General features: G+C 42.3%; 1 protein-coding gene across 1 annotated transcript in view; it reads right to left on the bottom strand.

The window, feature by feature from the left end:
* Positions 1-23,301, bottom strand: part of ADARB2 (adenosine deaminase RNA specific B2 (inactive)) — a 910,273-nt gene that overhangs the window by 362,470 nt on the left and 524,502 nt on the right. The window contains exon 3 of the mRNA XM_073629898.1: positions 19,231-19,317. Within this exon, the coding sequence (XP_073485999.1) occupies positions 19,231-19,317 (87 nt within the window). The remainder of the gene's footprint in view (positions 1-19,230; positions 19,318-23,301) is intronic.

The raw sequence follows: 23,301 nt of genomic DNA, 5'->3' as shown, positions 1-23,301 counted from the left end.
GCACTGGGGAGCTACAGCTCATTAAGGGAACCATGAATGCCAACATGTACTGTGACATACTGAAGCAGAGCATGATCCCCTCCCTTCAGAGACTGGGCCACAGGGCAGTATTTCAACATGATAACGACCCCAAACACACTTCCAAGACGACCACTGCCTTGCTAAAAAAGCAGAGGGTAAAGGTGATGGACTGGCCAAGCCTGTCTCCAGACCTAAACCCTATTGAGCATCTGTGGGGAATCCTCAAACGGAAAGTGGAAGAGCACAAGGTCTCTAACATCTACCAACTCTGTGATGACGTCATGGAGGAGTGGAAGAGGAATCCAGTGGCAACCTGTGAAGCTTTGGTGAACTCCATGCCCAAGAGGGTTAAGGCAGTTCATACACACACATAATTAACAGCATCTCCTCCTGACTATCACAGTATATTACCCAGTATTATCTACATTAAATAATGCATAGAAATGTGGAATAAACCAATTTCATTTGGTCTTATACTGATAGATCCACTTATGTGCGCACATGGATACGTTCCAAGATCCACTTCTTATGATATTCATGTTGACTTTATTTTTTTGCTTTTTTTTTACTCTTTGTTCGTTTTGTTGTTCATTCGATATACACAGACAGGTACGCAACACCACATATTCATCCAATAAAGACACCCAGCACCAACCGCATCTCTCAATATGGCTCGACCCATACCAGCAAAAATCCTGCAGATGCAGTGAGTACATCACCCATGCAATGAGAATAACATACCTCTCTATTAATGCCCGGGGCCTAAATCTCCCCGTGAAAAGATGTTCGCTATGGAAAGACGCAAGTAAACACAAAGCAGACATCCTTTGTGTACAGGAAACCTACTTCCAATTAACCAAAATCCTGCATTGTTCTCACAAGGACTACCCGCATATATTCATGGCCTGCACACCCCACCGCAAAAAAAGGAGGCGTCCTAATGGCCATAAAAAATTCTCTATCCTTCCAACCCAAGGAGACATTTCTGGACGAGGGAGGGAGATACTTAATCGTCACAGGAGACATCAACTCCAAACCTTATACCTTAGTCAGACTATACTCCCCAAACTCCCACCAAATTCGTTTTGTGATGAAAGTACTCAAAAAAGGTAAATTCTATGAAATACAGTAGCATCCTGATATGTGGGGACTTCAACGTAATCTCCGACCCAGCAATGGACACCACCACCAGTAAACCTAAAGGTACAGTTTCTCTCCAAGCACAACTCCACAAGGAAGAAATGTTCGATGTGTGGAGATGTCTCAGGCGGAGGCTCTTTACCACGTGATCAGCCGTGTCCAATCACGGCTGAACACGAAGTCAATATGAAAAGCCATTGGTCGGCTTTTCCTCACTCGCGTCTAACAGACGCGAGTAGAGGAGGCCCGATCGGCGACTCTCCTGACAGGGGGGGTCTGCGCTGATTGTTTATCAGCGCAGTTCCCCTCAGATCCCACACTAGACCACCAGGGAAGCCGCCAGGACCACCAGGGAAGGGGGAAACATGTGGATGGCCAGGTATGTACCCCATGGCCATCCACATGTGCAAATTATGCCCAATCTGTGCAAATCAGTGCCCACAAATGAGCACTGACTGGCACCATTATACATCAGTGATGCCCAGCAATGCCACCCATCAGTGTCATCAGTGCCACCAATCAGTGTCATCAGTGCCACCCATCAGTGTCTATCAGTGCCACCTGTCAGTGCCCATCAGTGCCCATCAGTGCCCACCCGTGCCATCTATCAGTGCCACCTATAAGTACCCATCAGTGCCACCCGTAAGTACCCATCAATGCCACCTACGAGTGCCCATCAGTGCCGCCTATGAGTGCCCATCAGTGCCACCTATGAGTGCCCATCAGTGCCGCATACCAGTGCCACCTATCAGTGTCCATCAGTGCCACCTTTCAGTGCCCATCAGTGCCGTCTATCAGTGCCCATCATCAGTGCCTGTCAGTGCCACCTCATCGGTGCCATCTCATCATTGCTCATCAGTACCGCCTTATCAGTGCCTGTCAGTGCAGCCATATCAGTGCCCGTCATTGAAGAAGAAAATGTACTTATTTACAAAAATTTTTAACAGAAACAAAGAAAAACTTGTTTTTTTTCAAAATTTTCGGTCTTTTTTTATTTGTTGCGCAAAAAATAAAAACCACAAAGGTGATCAAATACCACCAAAAGAAAGCTATATTTGTGGGAACAAAATGTGTTTGGGTACAGTGTTGTATGACCGCATAATTGTCATTAAAATTGCGACTATGCTGAAAGCTGAAAATTGGCCTGGGCAGGAAGGTGTCTAAGTGCCTGGTATTGAAGTGGTTAAGCGACAGAATCTGCAAATTTCCCACAAGAAATACTGAGAGCACACATAATGACGCTACCCAAGCCGGGAAAAGATCCCAATACACCGGTTAACTTCAGACCAATATCCCTTCTCAACTCTGACATCAAAACATATGCTAAATTATTGGCCAAAAGGTTAATGACCATCATTCCCTCAATCATCCAACGCGACCAGATGGGTTTTGTGAAGGGGAGACAAACCTTGGATGCAACCAGAAGAATCATAAACACGATACACCATGCTGAAAAATACCGAACGCCTTCTCTGCTATTATCTATTGATGCAGAGAAGGTGTTTGACAGGGTCCATTGGACATACATGAAACTGGTCTTAACAAAGTTTGGTTTCAAGGGCTCTATTCTAATGCCCTGTACACACGGTCGGACATTGATCGGACATTCCGACAACAAAATCCATGGATCCATGACGGATGTTGGCTCAAACTTGTCTTGCATACACACGGTCACAAAAAATTGTCGGAAAATCCGATCATTCTGAACGCGGTGACGTAAAACACTTACGTCTGGACTATCAACGTGACAGTAGCCAATAGCTTTAATTTCTTAATTTATTCTGAGCATGCGTGGCACTTTGTGCATCGGATTTGTGTACACACGATCGGAATTTCCGACAACGGATTTTGTTGTTGGAAAATTTTATCGCAAGCTCTCAAACTTTGTGTGTCGAAAATTCCTATGGAAAATGTGTGATGGAGCCTACACACGGTCGGAATTTCTGACAACAAGGTCCTATCACACATTTTCCACCGGAAAATCCTATCGTGTGTAAAGGGCATAACAGCTATGATGGCTCTGTATTCATGCCAATCTGCACAGGTTTACTCAACTGGCTTCTTATCTACACCCTTCAACATATCAAACAGGACCAGACAAGGTTGTCCCTTGTCACTGACCATCTTCAATCTCATGATTGAACCACTAGCTGAATCAATTAGAACACACCCCATGATCACTGGTTTCCAGTTTGGATCTAACATACATACTATAAACGTATTTGCGGACTATGTCATCCTGCTTCTGACCAACCCACTTTTATCCCTAAAACAAGCCCATCAAATCCTACAGGATTTTGGCGATATCGCATATTACAAAGTTAACTTCACCAAATCCCTAATCTCAGGTATGGGAGTACCAACCCCCATAAGAAATCTACTACAAAAAAAGCTTCCATATACATGGAGCTATAAAGATGTCACTTACCTAGGAATCAAAATAACAAACACAACTTCTGCACTAGCTAAGGCTAATATGATTCCACTACTAGCCAAACTGGAAACCCAGCTAACGGAAATGTCGAAAAGAGAGATATCATGGCTAGGCAAAATAACGGCCTACAAAATGATGATACCGCCACAAATCCTATATGTCTTCTGCACCCTACCAATTCATATACCGCAACTGTACCTTAAACGATTGTCCAGTCTAAGCTGGAAATACATTTGGGGGGGGGGGGCAAAAAAGCCAAATGCTTATGTAACAACCTTACCTTTCATAGGAAAGTGGGAGGAGCAGGATTGGTAAATATTTATGATTACCTACGGGCAGTTAGATTAGACCACACCAAATACTGGCTGCGCGAACATGACACACCGCTATGAGTAGGCATAGAAAAGTCGTCAGCACCAACAAAAGATCTAACATCTCTTCTTTTGGGAGACACATGGGCACCATGGCATTTGTCAACTATTTCTTTGCCCATGCAGACCTCATTAAAAGCATGGAGATTCCTCCTTACTCAAAAAAATAATGAGGTACAAGAAATTAATTACAGGTTGCCACTGCATGTATTAGAAGAAAAAATCTCTATGCTGTCAGTGAAAGGCCTGGTAGACTATGGTATTACGCACATATCAGACTTATATAACAGACACCTCCTTAAAACCACAGAACAAATTATGACCCAATACCAACTGCCAAACAATATGCTGTTCACATGCTTACGATTGACACACTTTCTCCAACGGCAGCCGAGTCCACAGATAAACTTACATTCCAAAGTTTGGCAATTTCTCTCAACCACCAAACAAGACATTAAAGGAATATAATTTTTCGATAATCTCATAGGTAACAAGCTTACATTGAAGAAAAACGTTGCAATGGGCAAATGGGAGGATGACTAATGCCACGTACACACGACCGGACTTTACGGCAGACTTTGTCCGGTGGACTTTTCTACGGACTTTACGACGAACTTTCCAAATGAACGGGCTTGCCTACACACGATCAACCAAAGTCCGACGGATTCGTACGTGATGACATACGACCGGACTAAAACAAGGAAGTTCATAGCCAGTAGCCAATAGCTGCCCTAGTGTCGGTTTTTGTCCGTCGGACTAGCATACAGACGAGCGGACTTTTCGACCGGACTCGAGTCCATTGAAAAGATTTGAAACATGTTTAATTTCTAGGTCCGTCGAACTTTTGGGGAAAAAAAATCCGCTGGTGCCCACAGACAATCGAATTGCCTGACAGACTCCGGTCTGCAGGACCAAGTATGCCGTAAAGTCCGGTCGTGTGTACGCGGCACCACATTCTAGAACGACCAATGGCAATGCACCTTCAGGGAAATACATAAAGCCTCACACTGCATTAAGGACTGGGAATTGGCAATAAAAATGGAAAATAGGTGGCATTACACCCCATACAGAATGGCCAGTTATTTCCCAGGAACATCAACCCAATGCTGGCGAGACTGTGGACAAATAGGAAACCTATTACACATGTTCTGGCAATGCCCAAATGTTAGAAGCCTATGGAACCAAATATTCCAACTAATCTTCTCTCTAACTGTATTAACCCCTCCAGCGCCGGCTCTGGCGATCCTACACTTAGGTATAGAGAAATTCCCACCTTATTTCACACCAGTAATGACCCACATCCTCTTAGAATCACGAACACTGATTCTTTGCAACTGGAAAAGCAAAACTTTCATTAATCTAACAGATATCACAAGAGCAGTCCATAGAAACTACACATTCAAACATCTCATAGCCATCAATTTTCTGCAATGCCATATATTCGACAAACGCTGGTCCATACGGCCTAAAGAGCATTAACAAACAATGATGCTTCCTTGACTCATTAGTGCACAGGTATGTACTCTCCAGTTTAATTTTTCTGATTAGCTTTTATTATGTTACTACAAGATGAGCACAAAGTAGTATTCGGATGTATTTGATGTATATCGAAATGTCACAACCTGTATTATGTTTTCTGTTTATATGACATATTCAATAAAAACTATTGAAACAACAAAAAAAATAATAACAAAAATATGCACCCTCTCGATCTACTGTATCTATAGCTTCTCCTTACATACATTTGCTCACATACACCTGGAAGCCAGTTAGTGGTGTCTTGAAATCTTTGCACCCAATACCTTGTAATATATTAATGCTTACCCAACAGAAAACACAAGGCAGTATGGTCTGGGCCTGATTGCAATTTCAAAATGAAAACTATCCACACACTTTTCTACCTAGAATAAAATGACACATCCTTAATCTGCAATATGTATTGTAGCGGCTTAAACTTGACAGATGATGTCATTTGTCGTGCCTGATGTGTCTGTCATGATTGTAGGCAAAAATCATTTACTTAATAAAAAAATGAAAAATAATAACACAAAATCTAAAATAAGCCGCTGAAGAGATTGCAAGCAGCCGGTGTTTTCAAGACCATTAATAGTGCAATACACCAACCAGATCAGGCAGGAGGATTACTAGACCAGTGTTCTACTGTCTGAGGCTTGATATGAAATGCTTACTGGGATCTCAATTCAGAGCGTCTTACTGTCGCATCTCAGTAAAATAATATAAAGAGATTTCATAAAATAGGAAACTATTTGACAGCTCTAATAAATCACTTCACTTCAAGCTAGCTTTAGAATCCTACTTTACGAAACTTTATATATTCTGAAAGTAATTTTTTTTTTTTTGAGGATTTAGATTAAAAGATGTGTTGGGGCTTGGGTAATATAAAAACATGCATATATTTTTTTTTTTTACAAGTACATCTGACCTAGTCACTTACTCAATAAAGCAATGCAAAGGGCATTAATGACAAGCCATGCTCAGTAACCTATAGAAGCCAATCAGATTTGAGTTTACCTAATTCAGATGAGTGAAAGATTAATTCTAATTCTCTTTTTGCTATGGGTCACTACCCTTTACATATTGCTCTTTGCTTTACAGAATGCACTGAAAAGTTTTGTAATATACTTTGCATAGCTATTTTTTTCTTTTATAAATTACTGCAAACCTTAGAAACTTGGGAAGGTTAGACTAGCTGGATATTTCTAATATTATTGTAAGTACAACTCCTACCCAGGCAGAATATGACCTGACCTGAAGTGAAACTGTGGACAGGCTTCTGACATCCAAGTATTTACGTATTCTTATCCAACAATAAATGAACTTTAACACATGCCCTCAGTAATCTCTGTAGCTGCAGGTACTGTGGAGAAATGTATCCTAGAAGCCTCCAGTAAAAAAAAGCCTAATGCCGCATACACAGGACCGGACTTTCCGGCAGAAAAGATCCAACAGAATCATTTCATCGGATATTCCGATCGTGTGTGGGCTTCATCGGACTTTATTTTTCAAAAATTCTGACGGACCTAGCAATAGAACATGTTTTAAATCTTTCCTGACGGAATCAATTCCTATCGGGAAAACCGTTCGTCTGTATGCTATTCCGACGGACCAAAAAAACAGCAGCTATTGGCTACTGGCTATTGAACTTCCTTTTTCTAGTCCCGTCGTACGTCATCGCGTTCTAAACGAACGGACTTTGGTGTGATCGTGTGTAGGCAAGTCCGTTTCAGCGGAACTCCATCGGAACTCCGTTGGAAAGACCGTCAGAGTTTATTCTGACGGAAAAACCAGTCGTGTGTACACGGCCTAAAGCTGTTTTCTTAACCGACTCACACCACAATTCTCCCCCCTCCTGATTAGGCAGTTTTCCAGCTTTCTAATGTCTAACATAAATGCAGAGCCAATGCTCCAGGAGGGAGCAGGGTGAGCTGAGCTGCTGTAAGAATGACTTACTCGTGATTCTGCTCATTCTCTCAGCAGCTCACCCTACTAATGCTTTCCAGAGTACCAGCTCTGTGTTTAAATGAGAGATTTGCAAACTGGAAGGCGCTTGCCTCTTGGGCTATCGTGTGCTGCCAGCTTGCCAGTTTGTGCTAGGCAGAGCATCACAATCGGCATAGGTGTGCAAAGGGGGTGTGCCAGGTGTGCCTGGGCACACCCTAATCACTATATGCGGTGCCAATTCCCCCTACTACCCGGGCTCCCCCCCTTGTTGGCCCCCCACAGTGCTGCTGGCTTCCCTCCTCCCCCCTCTCCCTGGCTGCTACGGGGGATATTTCAGGATGGAGTGCAGAGGAAGGGGCTAGCAAAGATGTAATTTACCGGCTTCTTCCTTTTCTAAATGAACACACTCGCTCACTGTGTCCATTCAAAACTGAATCATAGTAAACTGTGTTTACTATGCTTCCGTTTGTGAATGAACAGGAATCCGCTCAGCACAGAGAACTTCCCATTCATTCACTGCCCCATACAGCTGAGGCTGCAGAGAAAGGCATGTGTGTTTGAGCTTTGGGTTGCACACCCTAATGCAGTGGGCTACTCACACCTATGACAATCAGACATGCTGCTGGCTTGCTACATTGGTTGACAATCTCTGCACTGACCTTCGCCTCCCTGCACAACCTCTATCTTTAAAAACAATTCATAGAAAATTGGTATTTTAATACCTCAAAAACAGAAGCAGCAGGTATCTAAGATAAGTTTTTCAAACTTTAAACATAGCTTCAGTTTCATTTTTGTAATTCAAACTTAAAGGCTATCTCCACTTTAACAGACAAAAAAATACAGCAAGTAGAAAAAAAATAACATAGCATATACAATTGCTACGCAAGCCATATTGTAATTTGAAAAAATACATTAACATTTCAATCTGTAGTGCTGTCATTTTATGTAAGACTCAATGCAATATGGCAACCTGGAGGGGTTCTGTACATCATTGTTATACAGAACACCTCCAAAAATGTAATTTCATGCTTGTGTGATTGGCTCACTAATTTTTCTAGAAGTCTGCACTAAGTTGTAAGTCAATTTTAGGCACCCCCTGCAATAGAAATTTTATTTTTGGTGAGATACTCTCTAAGGGTTAAATATTTCTAAAGGGATGCAGACACAGAAACGTTTCTTTCCTGAGCACTGAGAGTGAACCAGGTGACTATAACGAGCCAGACCCTCCCATTCAGAATCAGTCTGTACAGATCATGGTCAACAAGTAGTTATTTCTTCAGGAAAGCAACAGATAGAAATCTAGAACAAAGTTTGCTAAACTACCTTCAATGCACATTAATCACCCAGGGGGATTATTCTTTTCTAATGACTATCATCTTCAGTGTAAGCTGCAAGCAGATTGTGCCAGTTGTGAACAATCTCTGCTCATTTCTGTAATTATTGTTATAAGACAATGGCTGATTATGTCCTATCAATTCTGTTTTCAGCAAAGTGGTAAAGGGAAACAATAATTGTACATCACAAAAAAGCCTCTCAACCAATATCTGTATATGCCTAACAGTAATTAACAGATTTCAAATTATGTAATAATAGGGTACGGTAAAGAAAATGTCATGTACTTGGTTCCAGAGCTTGGAGGCTTTGTAGACCTTTAAGCTGGAAAATGCCTCTGTTCCCAGATCCACATCTTACCTGATAACTAGACCTCAATAATAGTCTCAGCTGTGCACAGACCCTTATATATGTGAACAGGCAGATTCTCAGGATTTCTTTCACTCTCTCTGCTGTGGCTACCTGCAGCTGAGTGAAAAAGCTGAGTGCTGATAGAGCACCAAAAAGGCACAAGTGCTACCTGCATGTGTTATGAGAACCCATTAGGGGGCACCCTGCTAGTAAATGGTAATTCAGTTGTTTAGATGGGCAGATTTTTTGTTTGGTTCTATGTGTTCCTGAGTAAAAGTACAGGAACACACCTGCCTGAACAGTTCCTCTGTGGCCCTGTATTATGTTTTACTAGTTCAGTTTATGCCAATACAATATATATATATATATATATATATATATATATATATACACTATAATGTGAAAAGTATTGGGACGCCTGCCTTTACACGCACATGAACTTTAATGGCATCCCAAGCTTAGTTTGTAGGGTTCAATATTGATTTGGCCCACCCTTTGCAGCTTTAACACCTTCAACTCTTCTGGGAAGGCTGTCCACAAGGTTTAGGAGTGTGTCTAGGCCAGTGGTTCTGAACTTCTGTCCTCGGGACCCACTAACAGGCCAGGTTTGCAAGATAACTGAAATACATTACAGGTGATATAATTTGCTGCTTAGTGATTGCAGTATTCTAGTCTTCATCTCCCCAAGGTAATACTTAAAATCTGGCCTGTTAGTGGGTCCTGAAGACTGGAGTTGAGAACCACTGGTATAGGGGAATGTTTGACCATTCTTCCAGAACACATTTGTGAGGCCAGGCACTGATGTTGGACAAGAAGGCCTGGATTGCAGTCTCCACTCTAATTCATCCCAATGATGTTCTATCGGTTTGAGATCAAGATTATGTATGGGCAAGTCAAGTTTCTTCACCCCAAACTCGCTCATTCATGTCTTTATGGATCTTGCTTTGTGCACTGGTGTGCAGTCATGTTGGAACAGGAAGGGACCATCCCCAAACTGTTCCCACAAAGTTGGGAGCAAGAAATTGTCCAAAATGTCTTGGTATGCTGATGCCTTAAGAGTTCTCTTCACTAGAACTAAGGGGCCAAGCCCAACCCCTGAAAAACAACCCCACACCATAATCCCCCTCCACCAAATGATTTGGAGGAGTGGCCCATACTCCTCAATAGAACACCTTTGGGATGAATTAGCTCGGAGACTGCGAGACAGGCCTTCTCATCTACATCAATGCCTGACCTCACAAATGCTCTTCTGGAAGAATGGTCAAACATTCCCATAAACACACTCCTAAACCTTGTTGACAGCCTTCCCAGAAGAGTTGAAGCTCTTATAGCTGCAAAGGGTGGGCCAACTTAATATTGAACCCTACGGACTAAGACTAAGATGCCATTAAAGTTCATGTGCGTGTAAAGGCAGGCGTCCCAATACTTTTGACAATATAGTGCATATATAGATATAAATATATATTTATACAGTATCTCACAAAAGTGAGTACACCCCTCACATTTTTGTAAATATTTTATTATATCTTTTCATGTGACAACACTGAAGAAATGACACTTTGCTACAATGTAAAGTAGTGAGTGTACAGCTTGTATAACAGTGTAAATTTGCTGTCACCTCAAAATAACTCAACACACAGCCATTAATGTCTAAACCGCTGGCAACAAAAGTGAGTACACCCCTAAGTGAAAATGTCCAAATTGGGCCGAATTAGCCTTTTTCCCTCCCCGGTGTCATATGACTCGTTAGTGTTACAAGGTCTCAGGTGTGAATGGGGAGCAGGTGTGTTAAATTTGGTGTTATCACCCTCACTCTCTCATACTGGTCACTGGAAGTTCAACATGGCACCTCATGGCAAAGAACTCTGTGAGGATCTGAAAAAAAGAACTGACAAAAGGATGTCTTTGGGAAATAGACATATGAGTGCTGCCAGCATTTCTGCAGAGGTTGAAGGGGTGGGGGGGTCAACCTGTCAGTTCTCAGACCATACGCCGCACACTGCATCAAATTGGTCTGCATGGCTGTCATCCCAGAAGGAAGCCTCTTCTAAAGATGATACACAAGGAAGCCCGCTAACAGTTTGCTGAAGACAAACAGACCAAGGACATGGATTACTGGAACCATGTCCTGTGGTCTGATGAGACCAAGATAAACTTATTTGGTTTAGATGGTGTCAAGCATGTGTGGCAGCAGCCAGGTGAGGAGTACAAAGACAAGTGTGTCTTGCCTACAGTCAAGCATGGTGGTGGGGGTGTCCTGGTCTGGGGCTGCATGAGTGCTGCCGGCACTGGGGAGCTACAGTTTATTGAGGGAACCATGAATGCCAACATGTACTGTGACATACTGAAGCAGAGCATGATACCTCCCTTCGGAGATTGGGCCGCAGGGCAATATTCCAACCTGATAACAACCTCAAACACACCTCCAAGACGACCACTGCCTTGCTAAAGAAGCTGAGGGTAAAGGTAATGGACTGGCCAAGCATGTCTCCAGACCTAAACCCTATTGAGCATCTGTGGGGCATCTTCAAACAGAAGGTGGTGGAGCGCAGGGTCTCTAACATCCGCCAGCTCCATGATGCTTTCATGGAGGAGTGGAAGAGGACTCCAGTGGCAACTTGTGAAGCTCTGGTGAACTCCATGGCCAAGAGGGTTAAGGCAGTGCTGGAAAATTATGGTGGGCACGCAAAATATTGACACTTTGGCCCAATTTGGATATTTTCACTTAGGGGTGTACTCACTTTTGTTGCCAGCGGTTTAGACATTAATGGCTGTGTGTTGAGTTATTTTGAGGGGACAGCAAATTTACACTGTTATACAAGCTGTACACTCACTACTTTACATTGTAGCAAAGTGTCATTTCTTCAGTGTTGTCACATAAAAAGATATAATAAAATATTTACAAAAATGTGAGGAGTGTACTCACTTCTGTGAGATACTGAATATACAAGCGCATACACATTCAAATAGACTGATTCATTTTCTAAGCTAACAATTTATTTGGATGATAATACAGTAAGCTCATTCCTATCTTTAAGTCAAATTTTATTATTAGCATAAAGCATGGGTGTTTTTTTACACCCTGCTATCTGTGTACGCAACACTGGCAGTAGTGCTAGCAAGCATACAATGCAAACTACCAGTAAATAACGTGACACTAAAATATTACTTGTAAGAAAACGACATAAAACTGACAAATAAACCCTTCTCTCATAGATATTTTCTTCTGAAAGCCTTGCCATCAGGTGGTCTAATTGCAGACTTTTAAGGATGGTAAGCGCAAGTATATTAGAGAAAAGCGTTAGGTGACCTCTGAGTCTAACACTTAATGCTTTCTTCCTAGGTCTTTTAACACAGTGTGCTCTGCTTGGGAATAATAATACATTGACGGATGTAGTTTGGGAAGTGGCTGTAGGAATGGAACACTACACAGTGAAGAATGTTTCAGCCATATGACAACAGCAGTGAATAAAGAGTTTTGTGATTTCTATGTCCGAAACAAAAATTAGACCTAAACTTTAAAGCAAAATATATCCCGCTAAGACATGAAAAGCATGCCTTCTAAAGGAGCAGAGGCTGCGGTCTACTTGCTATGTAGCTGCTTTTTCCAGTCTTATGCCCTGTACACACGATCGGACTTTCCGACGGAAAATGTGCTATCGGAGCTTGTTGTCGGAAATTCCGACCGTGTGCGAGCTCCATCGGACTTTTTCCATCAGAATTTCCAACCCACAAAGTTTGAGAGCTGGCTCTTAAATTTTCCGACAACAAAATCTATTCGCGTAAAAATTCCGATCGTGTGTAGACAATTCCGATGCACAAAGTGCCAAGCATGCTCAGAATCAAGCAGAAGAGCCGCACTGGCTATTGAACTTCATTTTTCTCGGCTCGTCATACGTGTTGTACATCACCGCGTTCTTGAGGTTTGGAATTTCCGACCAACTTTGTGTGACAGTATGTATGCAAGACAAGTTTGAGCCAACATCTGTCGTAAAAAAAACAATGGATTTTGTTGTCGGAATGTGCAATCGTGTGTACAGGGCATTAGAAGTATTAGGTATTTTTAAGGGCTCCAACAGATGAGCAGGAGGGGGTTGTCTAAAGTAGAGCAAGTATGGATCGAAATTCAGCTGGTTCAGCAAGGACCAGCCAAATTTCGATCTGTGTGTGGCTCTCTCTGGTCAACACAAGTCGATCAGTAGATTTACTTCTGTTAAACGAGACTGCTATAAAACGTTCCAGTCGGCTGATTAGTGAAATCAGACAGTAGAGGAGTCCCTGCTGTCAGAATACAACAGCAGAGCGGAGAGGATTCCTCCATCCATCTCACTTATGTGGGTGGGGGAATCCAGGCTGAATGAAAAAAACCTGTGCATGCATACCCAGCTTAACAGAATGTCAGCTAAATTATAATATAAACAGAAACGTAAAAATATGGGTTTAACGAAAAACACCTATGCACCCTGTATAAACTCCATGTAAGCGTTAAACTCCACTAAGAAATGTATATAGCATATTTGCAGCCATACTTTTTAAGAGCCTGTGTCGGTGAAGCCAGGACCGTTTTTAAGGCAGGGCAAAAGGGGCAGCTGCCCTGGGCCCCATCATTGTTGTGGGGCCCAAAGCAGCTGCCTCATACTTGCCAACTATCCCAGTTTAAATTCCCTTATCCCTTGAAGTTTTAGTCCCATGCTGTGTCCCGATATCTCAGTGTAAAGTTCAGTGGCTGCTGCCTAGCTCTGCCCTATTGACAAGTACAGATGACTCACCTGCAGACCCTGTGTTTACATGTAAGTAGCCTGCATTGATATGTAAATAGCGGTGGCATTAATATGTAAATAGTCACGGACCGTGACATTGATATGTAAATAGAGGCGGCATTCATATGTATATCATGTCCCCCTGAGGTCATATCTACCATCACTTCTGCTGAATGCTGCCCACTGGGGAGGTAAAGGAGCATGCTTGCAAGTCCCACCTACAACTATAGTCATTAAGCCTAACATCAGCCTGTTCTGCAAAGGTAAGCAAATTGGAGGTGGAACCATTCTTCAAAAGAACACGGTGCCAAAGCACCCTGCATTTTTGGTGCATGTGAATATGCACATCTCAGCTGATGTATGAGGGTGTCATTAACAATTAATGGCACTTCTGTGTATCTGCTAAAGGGCAGCATGTTTCTGTGGTGTCAGGAGAGCAATTTTGCATGTTTTCCCAACACACAAGTGAACGCAGGCTAAATTGGTGGTTGGTGGGAGTTACGTTGGTGGTCAGTGTAAATCTTCTCGTTACATTGGGGCTTGGTGTACAATCCTTTCATTCACACTAGTGACCAGTATGAAAGTCCCCCTTACATTGGTGGTCAGTGTAAATACCTCTTTACACTGGTGTGAATGTTACTGTGAATGCTTCTATTACATTACTGGTCAGTGTAAATCCCCATTACATTGGTGGCCAGTGTAGAAACTCCTCTTTATATTGGTAATCGTTAAAAAAATCCAAATTTGTGGTCAGTGTTGAATCCTCCCTTACATTGGTGGTCCATGTAGAAGCCCCCTTTAAATTGGTGGTGAGTGTAAATCCCCCTTACATTGGCGGCCAGTGTAGAAATCCCCATTTATTGGCTGTTGATGTAAAATTCCCCATTAAATTGGTTGTCAGTGTAAATTCTTCATAACATTGGTGATCAGTGTACATTTCTCTTCACATTGGTGGTAAGTGCAGAATTGCCCTTACATTGGTGGTCAGTGTAAATCCCCCTTTACATTGGTGGTCAGTGTAAATCCCCCCTTACATTGGTGGTCAGTGTAAATCCCCCCCTAACATGGGTGGTCGGTGTAGAAGTGTCACCTTACATTGATGGTCAGTACAAATCTCACAGTGGTTGTCAGTGTAAATTCCCCCTTACATGGAGGTCATTGTATACCCCCCCCCTTACACTGGTGGTTGGTGTAAATGCTCTTATTACATTGGTGTCAGGTTGGTGAAGAAATCCCTCTTTTCTATTGGTGGGTGGCATAAAATCCCCTGTTACATGGTGGTCAATTCCAACTCACATTGATGGTCAGTGTAAATCCCCCCTCAAATTGGTGGTCATTGTAAAATTCCCCATTACATTGGTAGAATTCCCCACTATATACTTGCCAAAGATTTCTAGCTTTGCTCTACATGATTCAGAATTTGTCACAGTGTACTGCCTCCTAACTAATCCCATCCCACACCAGCATTGCCACTGATCACTCCCCCCTCCCCCAGCATTGCCACTGATCCCAGGAGTCCTAGGATTCCTCTGAGTTTTCTGTCTATTGATGGGTCCCCTCACCTCCACAGTCTATGGTGTGCAGGCAGTGAGGAGATGATGAACTGTAACCTTTAGCAATAAATCAGTGAGCAGTAATGCTGTGCACTAACCTCTTGCAACCAACCATTGAGCGGTAAGGGTATGCAGTAACCTCTAGCAACCAATTAGTGAGTGGTATAGATGTCCAGTAACCTCTAGCAACCAATCAGTGAGCAGTATTGATGTACAGTAATCTCTAGCAACCAATCAACCAATAAACAGTGAGCCATATTGTGTGCTGTAATTTCTGGCAACCAATCGCAATCGCTGCCTGATCTGATTCAGTAAACAGATTTTGAGTCTAGCTGCTATTTATTATATGTCTCAAAGCATGTGGAGAGCGAAAATGCATGGGAGAGGGGGCCCAAGAAAATGTTTGCCCAGGGTCCAGTCAATATTAAAGACAGCCCTGGGTGAAGCCTATTGTGGTTGGCATTACAATTGTTTCTTTGGCAATTCAAATCAATGGGAACGCAAAAGCAGGTTAAGGCAGATGGATGAAGCTTAGATAGAGGTCAAATGTTGGCATAGAAGGAGGTCAACCGAAAGTCAAATACACCTGTCCATGAATTCTATGTGATCTCACAAACAGCTCAAACTGATGTCAAATGCAAGCGGAATGCACCAGAATTTGCTTAAGCAGGCCATACATGGTCGAATTTCGAACGAATTTCCTTTTCAAAATCTGAAAGTTTGTTTTTTTTTTGTGATCCGATGATGCCACCATTGATTTTCGAAATTTGGCCGACCGAGCCTTCAATTTTACCTCATGTTGCTACAGGAAAGAATTTTTGTAGGTGGGAATCTTCTTTTCTCTCCGTAAATTTTCTTTTCCTATTACATTTCTCCCACGATTCTCCCATCATTGATTAGAAAATCGTTCGTTTTTCAAAAAATTTCCAAAATATCCGATTCCTCAAATTTGATTGCCGCATGAAAATCAGTCGTTGTTGCAGCCCACTAATGGTGCGAAATTTGTACAAAAATTCTTTCATACAATTTTCGAAAGAGAATTCTTTCAAAATTCAAACTGTGTATGGCCGGCAAACTGACCAAAGCCCAAAACCTTTCATCACAACTCTTAAGTCTCTGTAAAAAAACTGTCATTTTTTTGCAATATGGCAAACAAGAGGTACCGTATATACTCGAGTATAAGCTGAGTTTTTCAGCACTTTTTTTGTGCTGAAAGTGCCCCCCCTTGGCTTATGCTCTAGTCAAGCACTTTTCTGCAGCAAAAAATGTCATTTTCCGAACCGAATTTGGGGCCCCGTATCTCGGGGCCCCTTGGTGCTAGGAATCCCAAATTTGGTGTGCAAACCCAGTTGAACTAGTACCACAACATATCCTAGCACCAAGTGGCCCCGAGATACAGGGCCCCAAAATCGGTTCGGAAAATGTCATTCTATGCTGCAGAAAAGTGCTTGACATTTTCTGAACCGATTTTTAGGGCCCTGTATCTCAGGGCCACTTGGTGCTAGGAACCCCAGCTTTGGATATATTGTGGCACTAGTTCCACTGGGTTTGCACACCAAATTTGGGGTGCCTAGCACTAAGTGGCCCTGAGATACGGGGCCCCCAAATTCGGTCAACTGTGTCCATCTGCAGCAATGTCATTTCGGGACCCTTTGGGTCCAGCGACCCCAAATTTTGGCTGCAGCTAGGGGGCATCTAGGAACCCTTAACTACAGAGTTTTAAGTTCGGGAGATCTATGGCTACAAATGGGCACAGTGAGGCTGAAAAAGGGCATTGTTGACCCTCTTTTCCACTTACAGTAGCTGCACATTTCTCACCCTAGGCTTATAGTCGAGTCAATACGTTTTCCCAGTTTTTTGTGTTAAAATTAGGTGCCTCGGCTTATATTCGGGTCGACTTATACTCGAGTATATACGGTATTTTGTGAACAGTTAGAAGACCTCTGTAAATGTAATATGCTGCGTGTTTGATTAGCTCACTGCTTTTCCAACACATCTACACTTAAAGTGGAACTTTAGTCAGAAAATTACGTACTGCTAGATGACTTCAGGCTGCACCCTTTTGTAGATAAAGCTATATAAACCATTAAAAATAAGTGCCTATGCTGTTGAAATTCAGTAATACCCTGTCTCACCCTCACACATGCTCAGTTGCTCTCTGTTTTATGGCGCTGTACCAAAAATGTAGAGACCAATCAAGCTGACAGCCTAAAGATTTAATGCTGCTCAGGGCCCTGGGCTTCAGCAAAATGGCAGCCTTCAGCAAAAAGAAACAGGAACAATGCTGGAGGCAATTTACAGTGCACACTTTATTTGGTAGCATATTAATAATGGGGAAAGTATGTTCCTTGCTAAAGAACAAGTTATCAGGTTGTTATGGGTAAAGTTCCACTTTAAATACAATTCACACTTGGGGCTTCCACTGCAATAGGCCTTTTATTTTTGGTAAGATACACTTTAAGAGTTATCTACTTCTAAAGCAGCCTTTCTCAACCCTTTTAACCACTTCAGCCCTGGAAGAATTTACCCCCTTCCTGACCTGAGCACTTTTTGCGATACGGCACTGCGTCGCTTTAACTGACAATTGCGCAGTCGTGCGACGTTGCACCAAAACAAAATTGACATCCTTTTTTCCCCATATATTGAGCGTTCTTTTGGTAGTATTTGCGCTATGAACAAAAAAAGAGCAACAATTTTGAAAAAATGCAATATTTTTTACTCTTTACTATAATAAATATGCCCAAAAAATATATAAAAAAACTAATTTCTTTCTCAGTTTAGGCCCATATGTATTCTTATACACATTTTTGGTAAAAAGAAAAAAAAAATCGCAATAAGCATATATTGATTGGTTTGCGTGAAAGTTTATTTTTTTATTATTATTTATTTATTTATTATTAATTTTTTTATTAGTAATGGCGGCGATCTGTGATTTTTATCATGACTGTGATATTATGGCAGACACATGTGACACTTTTAACCCTATTTTGGGACCAGTGCTATAAAAATGCACTGATTACTGTATAAATAACAATGGCAGAGAAGGGGTTAAACACTAGGGGGCGATCAAGGGGTTAAGTGTGTCCTAGGAAGTGACTCTAACTGGGGGGGGGGGTGGGCTACCACTGACAAGACAGCGATCACTGCTTCCGATGACAGGGAGCAGTAGATCCCTGTCATGTCACTAGGCAGAACAGGGAAATGCCTTGTTTACATAGGCATCTCTCCATTCTGCCACTCCGTGACACGATTGCGGGACACCGGTGGACATTGTGTCCGTGGGACCCGTGGGCACGGTATAATGGAGTATGCAGTGGCATGCGCCCACAATGCCGCATCTTAAAGGGGACGTACAGGTACGTCTATTTTCGCAGCCGTGCCATTGTGCCGACTTATATTGTTGTGCACTGGTCGGCAAGCGGTTAACAGAGGAAATCTTGTGATGGTCAGTGTAAAGAATGCTCATTACCCTTGTGGTCATTGGGAACCATTGCCCCCTTACAGATAGATAAAAAGATCATTGATGTCAGTGGTTACTCATCTGAGAGGCAGAAATTACTTACTGCTCAAGGAACCCCTAGTAAACTCTAGAGGAACCCTGGTTGAGAAACCCTGTTCTAAAGGAATCCAGATAGTTCAGATTTAACATTGAATATAATAAGATGCTTATTATAAAAGCTGATCATCCCATTCGATGTATATACTTTGCCCAGATGATTTTTTTTCTACAAAACTAGAGTCACACTTTTAAATAAAAAATAAAGAAAAGCACATTTATAATTTTAGTGATTAGTGAGATGGCTTACTTAAATTATCTTCGTCATCCACACTGCTTGCTCCCGGATTTATGAACTTGAAAGGTACAATGAAAGTTGACAGCATACTGATTTTTTCTGAAAGAAAAGAACATATACACATATGATAAACAGAGAGGATGTAACCATAGTTTTTTTTCCTATTTATTGTAAAATTTCACAACATACAGTATCTCACATAAGTGAGACCCCTCACTTTTTTCTAAATATTTTATTATATCTTTTCATGTGACAACACTAAAGAGATGACACTTTGCTACAATGTAGTGAGTGTACAGCTTGTATAACAGTGTAAATTTACTGCCCCCTCAAAATACTTCAACACACAGCCATTAATGTCTAAATCACTGGCAACAAAAGTGAGTACACCCATAAGTGAAAATGTCCAAATTGGGCCCAATTAGCTATTTTCCCTCCCCGGTGTCATGTGACTCATTAGTGTTGCAAGGACTCAGGTGTGAATGGGGAGCAGGTGTGTTAAATTTGGTGTTATCGCTCTCACTCTCTCATACTGGTCACTGAGGGTTCAACATGGCACCTCATGGCAAAGAACTCTCTGAGGATTTGAAAAAAAGAACTGTTGCTCTACATAAAGATGGCCTAGGCTATAAGAAGATTGCCAAGTCCCTGAAACTGAGCTGCAGCACAGTGGCCAAGACCATACAGTGGTTTAACAGGACAGGTTCCACTCAGAATAGGCCTCGCCATAGTCAACCAAAGAAGCTGAGTGCATGTGCTCAGCGTCATATCCAGAGCTTGTCTTTGGAAAATAGACGTATGAGTGCAGCATTGCTGCAGAGGTTGAAGGGGTGGGGGGTCAGTCTGTCAATGCTCAGACCAAACGCCGCACACTGCATCAAATTGGTCTGCATGGCTGTCATCCCAGAAGGAAGCCTCTTCTAAAGATGATGCACAAGAAAGTCCACAAACAGTTTGCTGAAGACAAGCAGACTAAGGACATGGATTACTGGAACCATGTCCTGTGCTCTGATGAGACCAAGATAAACTTATTTGGTTCAGATGGCGTCAAGCGTGTGTGGCAGCAACCAGGTGAGGAGTACAAAGACAAGCGTGTCTTGCCTACAGTCAAGCATTGTGGTGGGAGTGTCATGGTCTGATGGCTGCATGAGTGCTGCCGGCACTGGGGAGCTACAGTTCATTGAGGGAACCATGAATGCCAACGTGTACTGTGACATACTGAAGCAGATCATGATCCCCTCCCTTCGAAGACTGGGCCGCAGGGCAGTATTCCAGCATGATAACGACCCCAAACACACCTCCAAGATGACCACTGCCTTGCTAAAGAAGCTGAGGGTAAAGGTGATGGACTTGAATCAGAAAAGGGCTGGCGACTCAGATGCTCTTGAATAAAAGTCCTTTATTTGGTTACATGGGTACACGGGTACAGGCTATGCGAACGCGTTTCGGCTAAGAAGCCTTCATCAAAGCATACATGTTTGATTTAAAAACACATGGAGAAAAGAAAGAGATAAGCACAGCAGGCATATGAGGGACACATCATGAACAAATAAAGCATATTCAAAATGGTGCAATAAATGTATCAAACAATGCGACTATGTTAAAAAATGTGATTATGTTAAAAAAAAGATTTATGTCCATCCTATCATTCAAACCATACGGTTTTCTAGTATTGAGGGTATGTATCCACCACACTTCACGTTTGAGCAAAATACAATGAGTATCACCTCCTCTTGGGGTTTTTTTAACCTGTTCAGCACCAAAAAAAGGAAAAAGTGTCAAGATTACCATGATGGAATTCCTGGAAATGTTTTGACACATTTGAGATATTTTTAGCATTAATATTTGAAGTATCATTCACATGTTCCGAGATTCTAACTCTCAACGGGCGTATAGTGCCCCCAACGTATTGTAGACTGCAGGCACTACACTGAATAACATATACCACCAATTTAGAGTTGCAGTTTATGTACTGTTTGATGGTATATGTTTTCTTGGTAGAAAAAGAAAAAACTGAGGTGCTTTTTTTTATGTCTATGACATTGCCTACAGGTGTTGTTGCCACACATGTAGGAAACAAAATATCAGTTTTTAAATCAAACATGTATGCTTTGATGAAGGCTTCTTAGCCAAAACGCGTCTGTACCCATGTAACCAAATAAAGGACTTTTATTCAAGAGCATCCGAGTCGCCAGCCCTTTTCGGATTCAAGTACTGAATTTTGGGGCCTGAACATCCTGGCTAGAGCACTGGTTCACAGTTCATAGATCATCATATTGAAGGTGGAGCTGGGGTATCATTTTGTTTCAAAGGTGATGGACTGGCCAAGCATGTCTCCAGACCTAAACCCTATTGAGCATCTGTGGGGCATTCTCAAACAGAAGGTGGAGGAGCGCAAGGTCTCTAACATCCACCAGCTCCGTGATGTCGTCATTGAGGAGTGGAAGAGGACTCCAGTGGCAACCTGTGGAGCTCTGGTGAACTTCATGTCCAAGAGGGTTAAGGCAGTGCTGGAAAATAATGGTGGCCACACAAAATATTGACACTTTGGGCCCAATTTGAACATTTTCACTTAGGGGTGTACTCACTTTTGCTGTGTGTTGAGTTATTTTGAGTTATACAAGCTGTACACTCACTACTTTACATTGTAGCAAAGTGTCATTTCTTCAGTGTTGTCACATGAAAAGATATAATAAAATATTTACAAAAATGTGAGGAGTGTACTTGCTTTTGTGAGATACTTTATATGTATATATACAGTATAGATCGATAGGTAGATACTGTAGATAGATAGATAGATAGATAGATAGATAGATAGATAGATAGATAGATAGATAGATAGATAGATAGATAGACGTTTAATATACAGTGGGGGACGGAAAGTATTCAGACCCCCTTAAATTTTAAACTCGTTATATTGCAGCCATTTGCTAAAATAATTTGAGTTATTTTTTTTTCCCTCATTAATGTACACACAGCACCTCATATTGACAGAAAAACACAGAATTGTTGACATTTTTGCAGATTTATTAAAAAAGAAAAACTAAAATATCATATGGTCCTAAGTATTCAGACCCTTTGCTCAGTATTTAGTAGAAGCACCCTTTTGATCTAATACAGCCATGAGTCTTTTTGGGAAAGGTGCAACAAGTTTTTTACACCTGGATTTGGGGATCCTCTGCCATTCCTCCTTGCAGATCCTCTCCAGTTCTGTCAGGTTGGATGGTAAACATTGGTGGACAGCCATTTTTAGGTCTCTCCAGGGATGCTCAATTGGGTTTAAGTCAGGGCTCTGGCTGGGCCATTCAAGAACAGTCACGGAGGTATTGTGAAGCCACTCCTTTGTTATTTTAGCTGTGTGCTTAGGGTCATTGTCTTGTTGGAAGGTAAACCTTTGGTCCAGTCTGAGGTCCTGAGCACTCTGGAGAAGGTTTTCGTCCAGGATATCCCTGTACTTGGCCGCATTCATCTTTCCCTCTATTGCAACCAGTCGTCCTGTCCCTGCAGCTGAAAAACACCCCCACAGCATGATGCTGCCACCACCATGCTTCACTGTTTGGACTGTATGGGAAAAGGTGATGAACAGTGCCTGGTTTTCTCCACACATACCGCTTAGAATTAAGACCAAAAAGTTCTACCTTGGTCTCATCAGACCAGAGAATCTTATTTCTCACCATCTTGGAGTCTTTCAGGTGTTTTTTTAGCAAACTCCATGCGGGCTTTCATGTGTCTTGCACCGAGGAGAGGCTTCTGTCGGGCCACTCTGCCATAAAGCCTCGACTGGTGGAGGGCTGCAGTAATGATTGACTTTCTATAATTTTCTCCCATCTCCCGACTGCATCTCTGGAGCTCAGCCACAGTGATCTTTGGGTTCTTCTTTACCTCTCTCACCAAGGCTCTTCTCCCCCAATAGCTCAGTTTGGCTGGACGGCCAGCTCTAGTAAGGGTTCCGGTCGTCCCAAACGTCTTCCATATAAGAATTATGGAGGCCACTGTGCTCTTAGGAACCTTAAGTGCAGCAGAAATTTTTTTGTAACCTTGGACAGATCTGTGCCTTGCCACAATTCTGTCTCTGAGCTCTTC

Source organism: Aquarana catesbeiana, linkage group LG05 (genome assembly GCF_042186555.1).
Source record: "Aquarana catesbeiana isolate 2022-GZ linkage group LG05, ASM4218655v1, whole genome shotgun sequence".
Lineage (NCBI taxonomy): Eukaryota > Metazoa > Chordata > Amphibia > Anura > Ranidae > Aquarana > Aquarana catesbeiana.
Note: the sequence above shows the minus strand (reverse complement) of the source record. Positions and strands in the feature narration are given on the sequence as shown.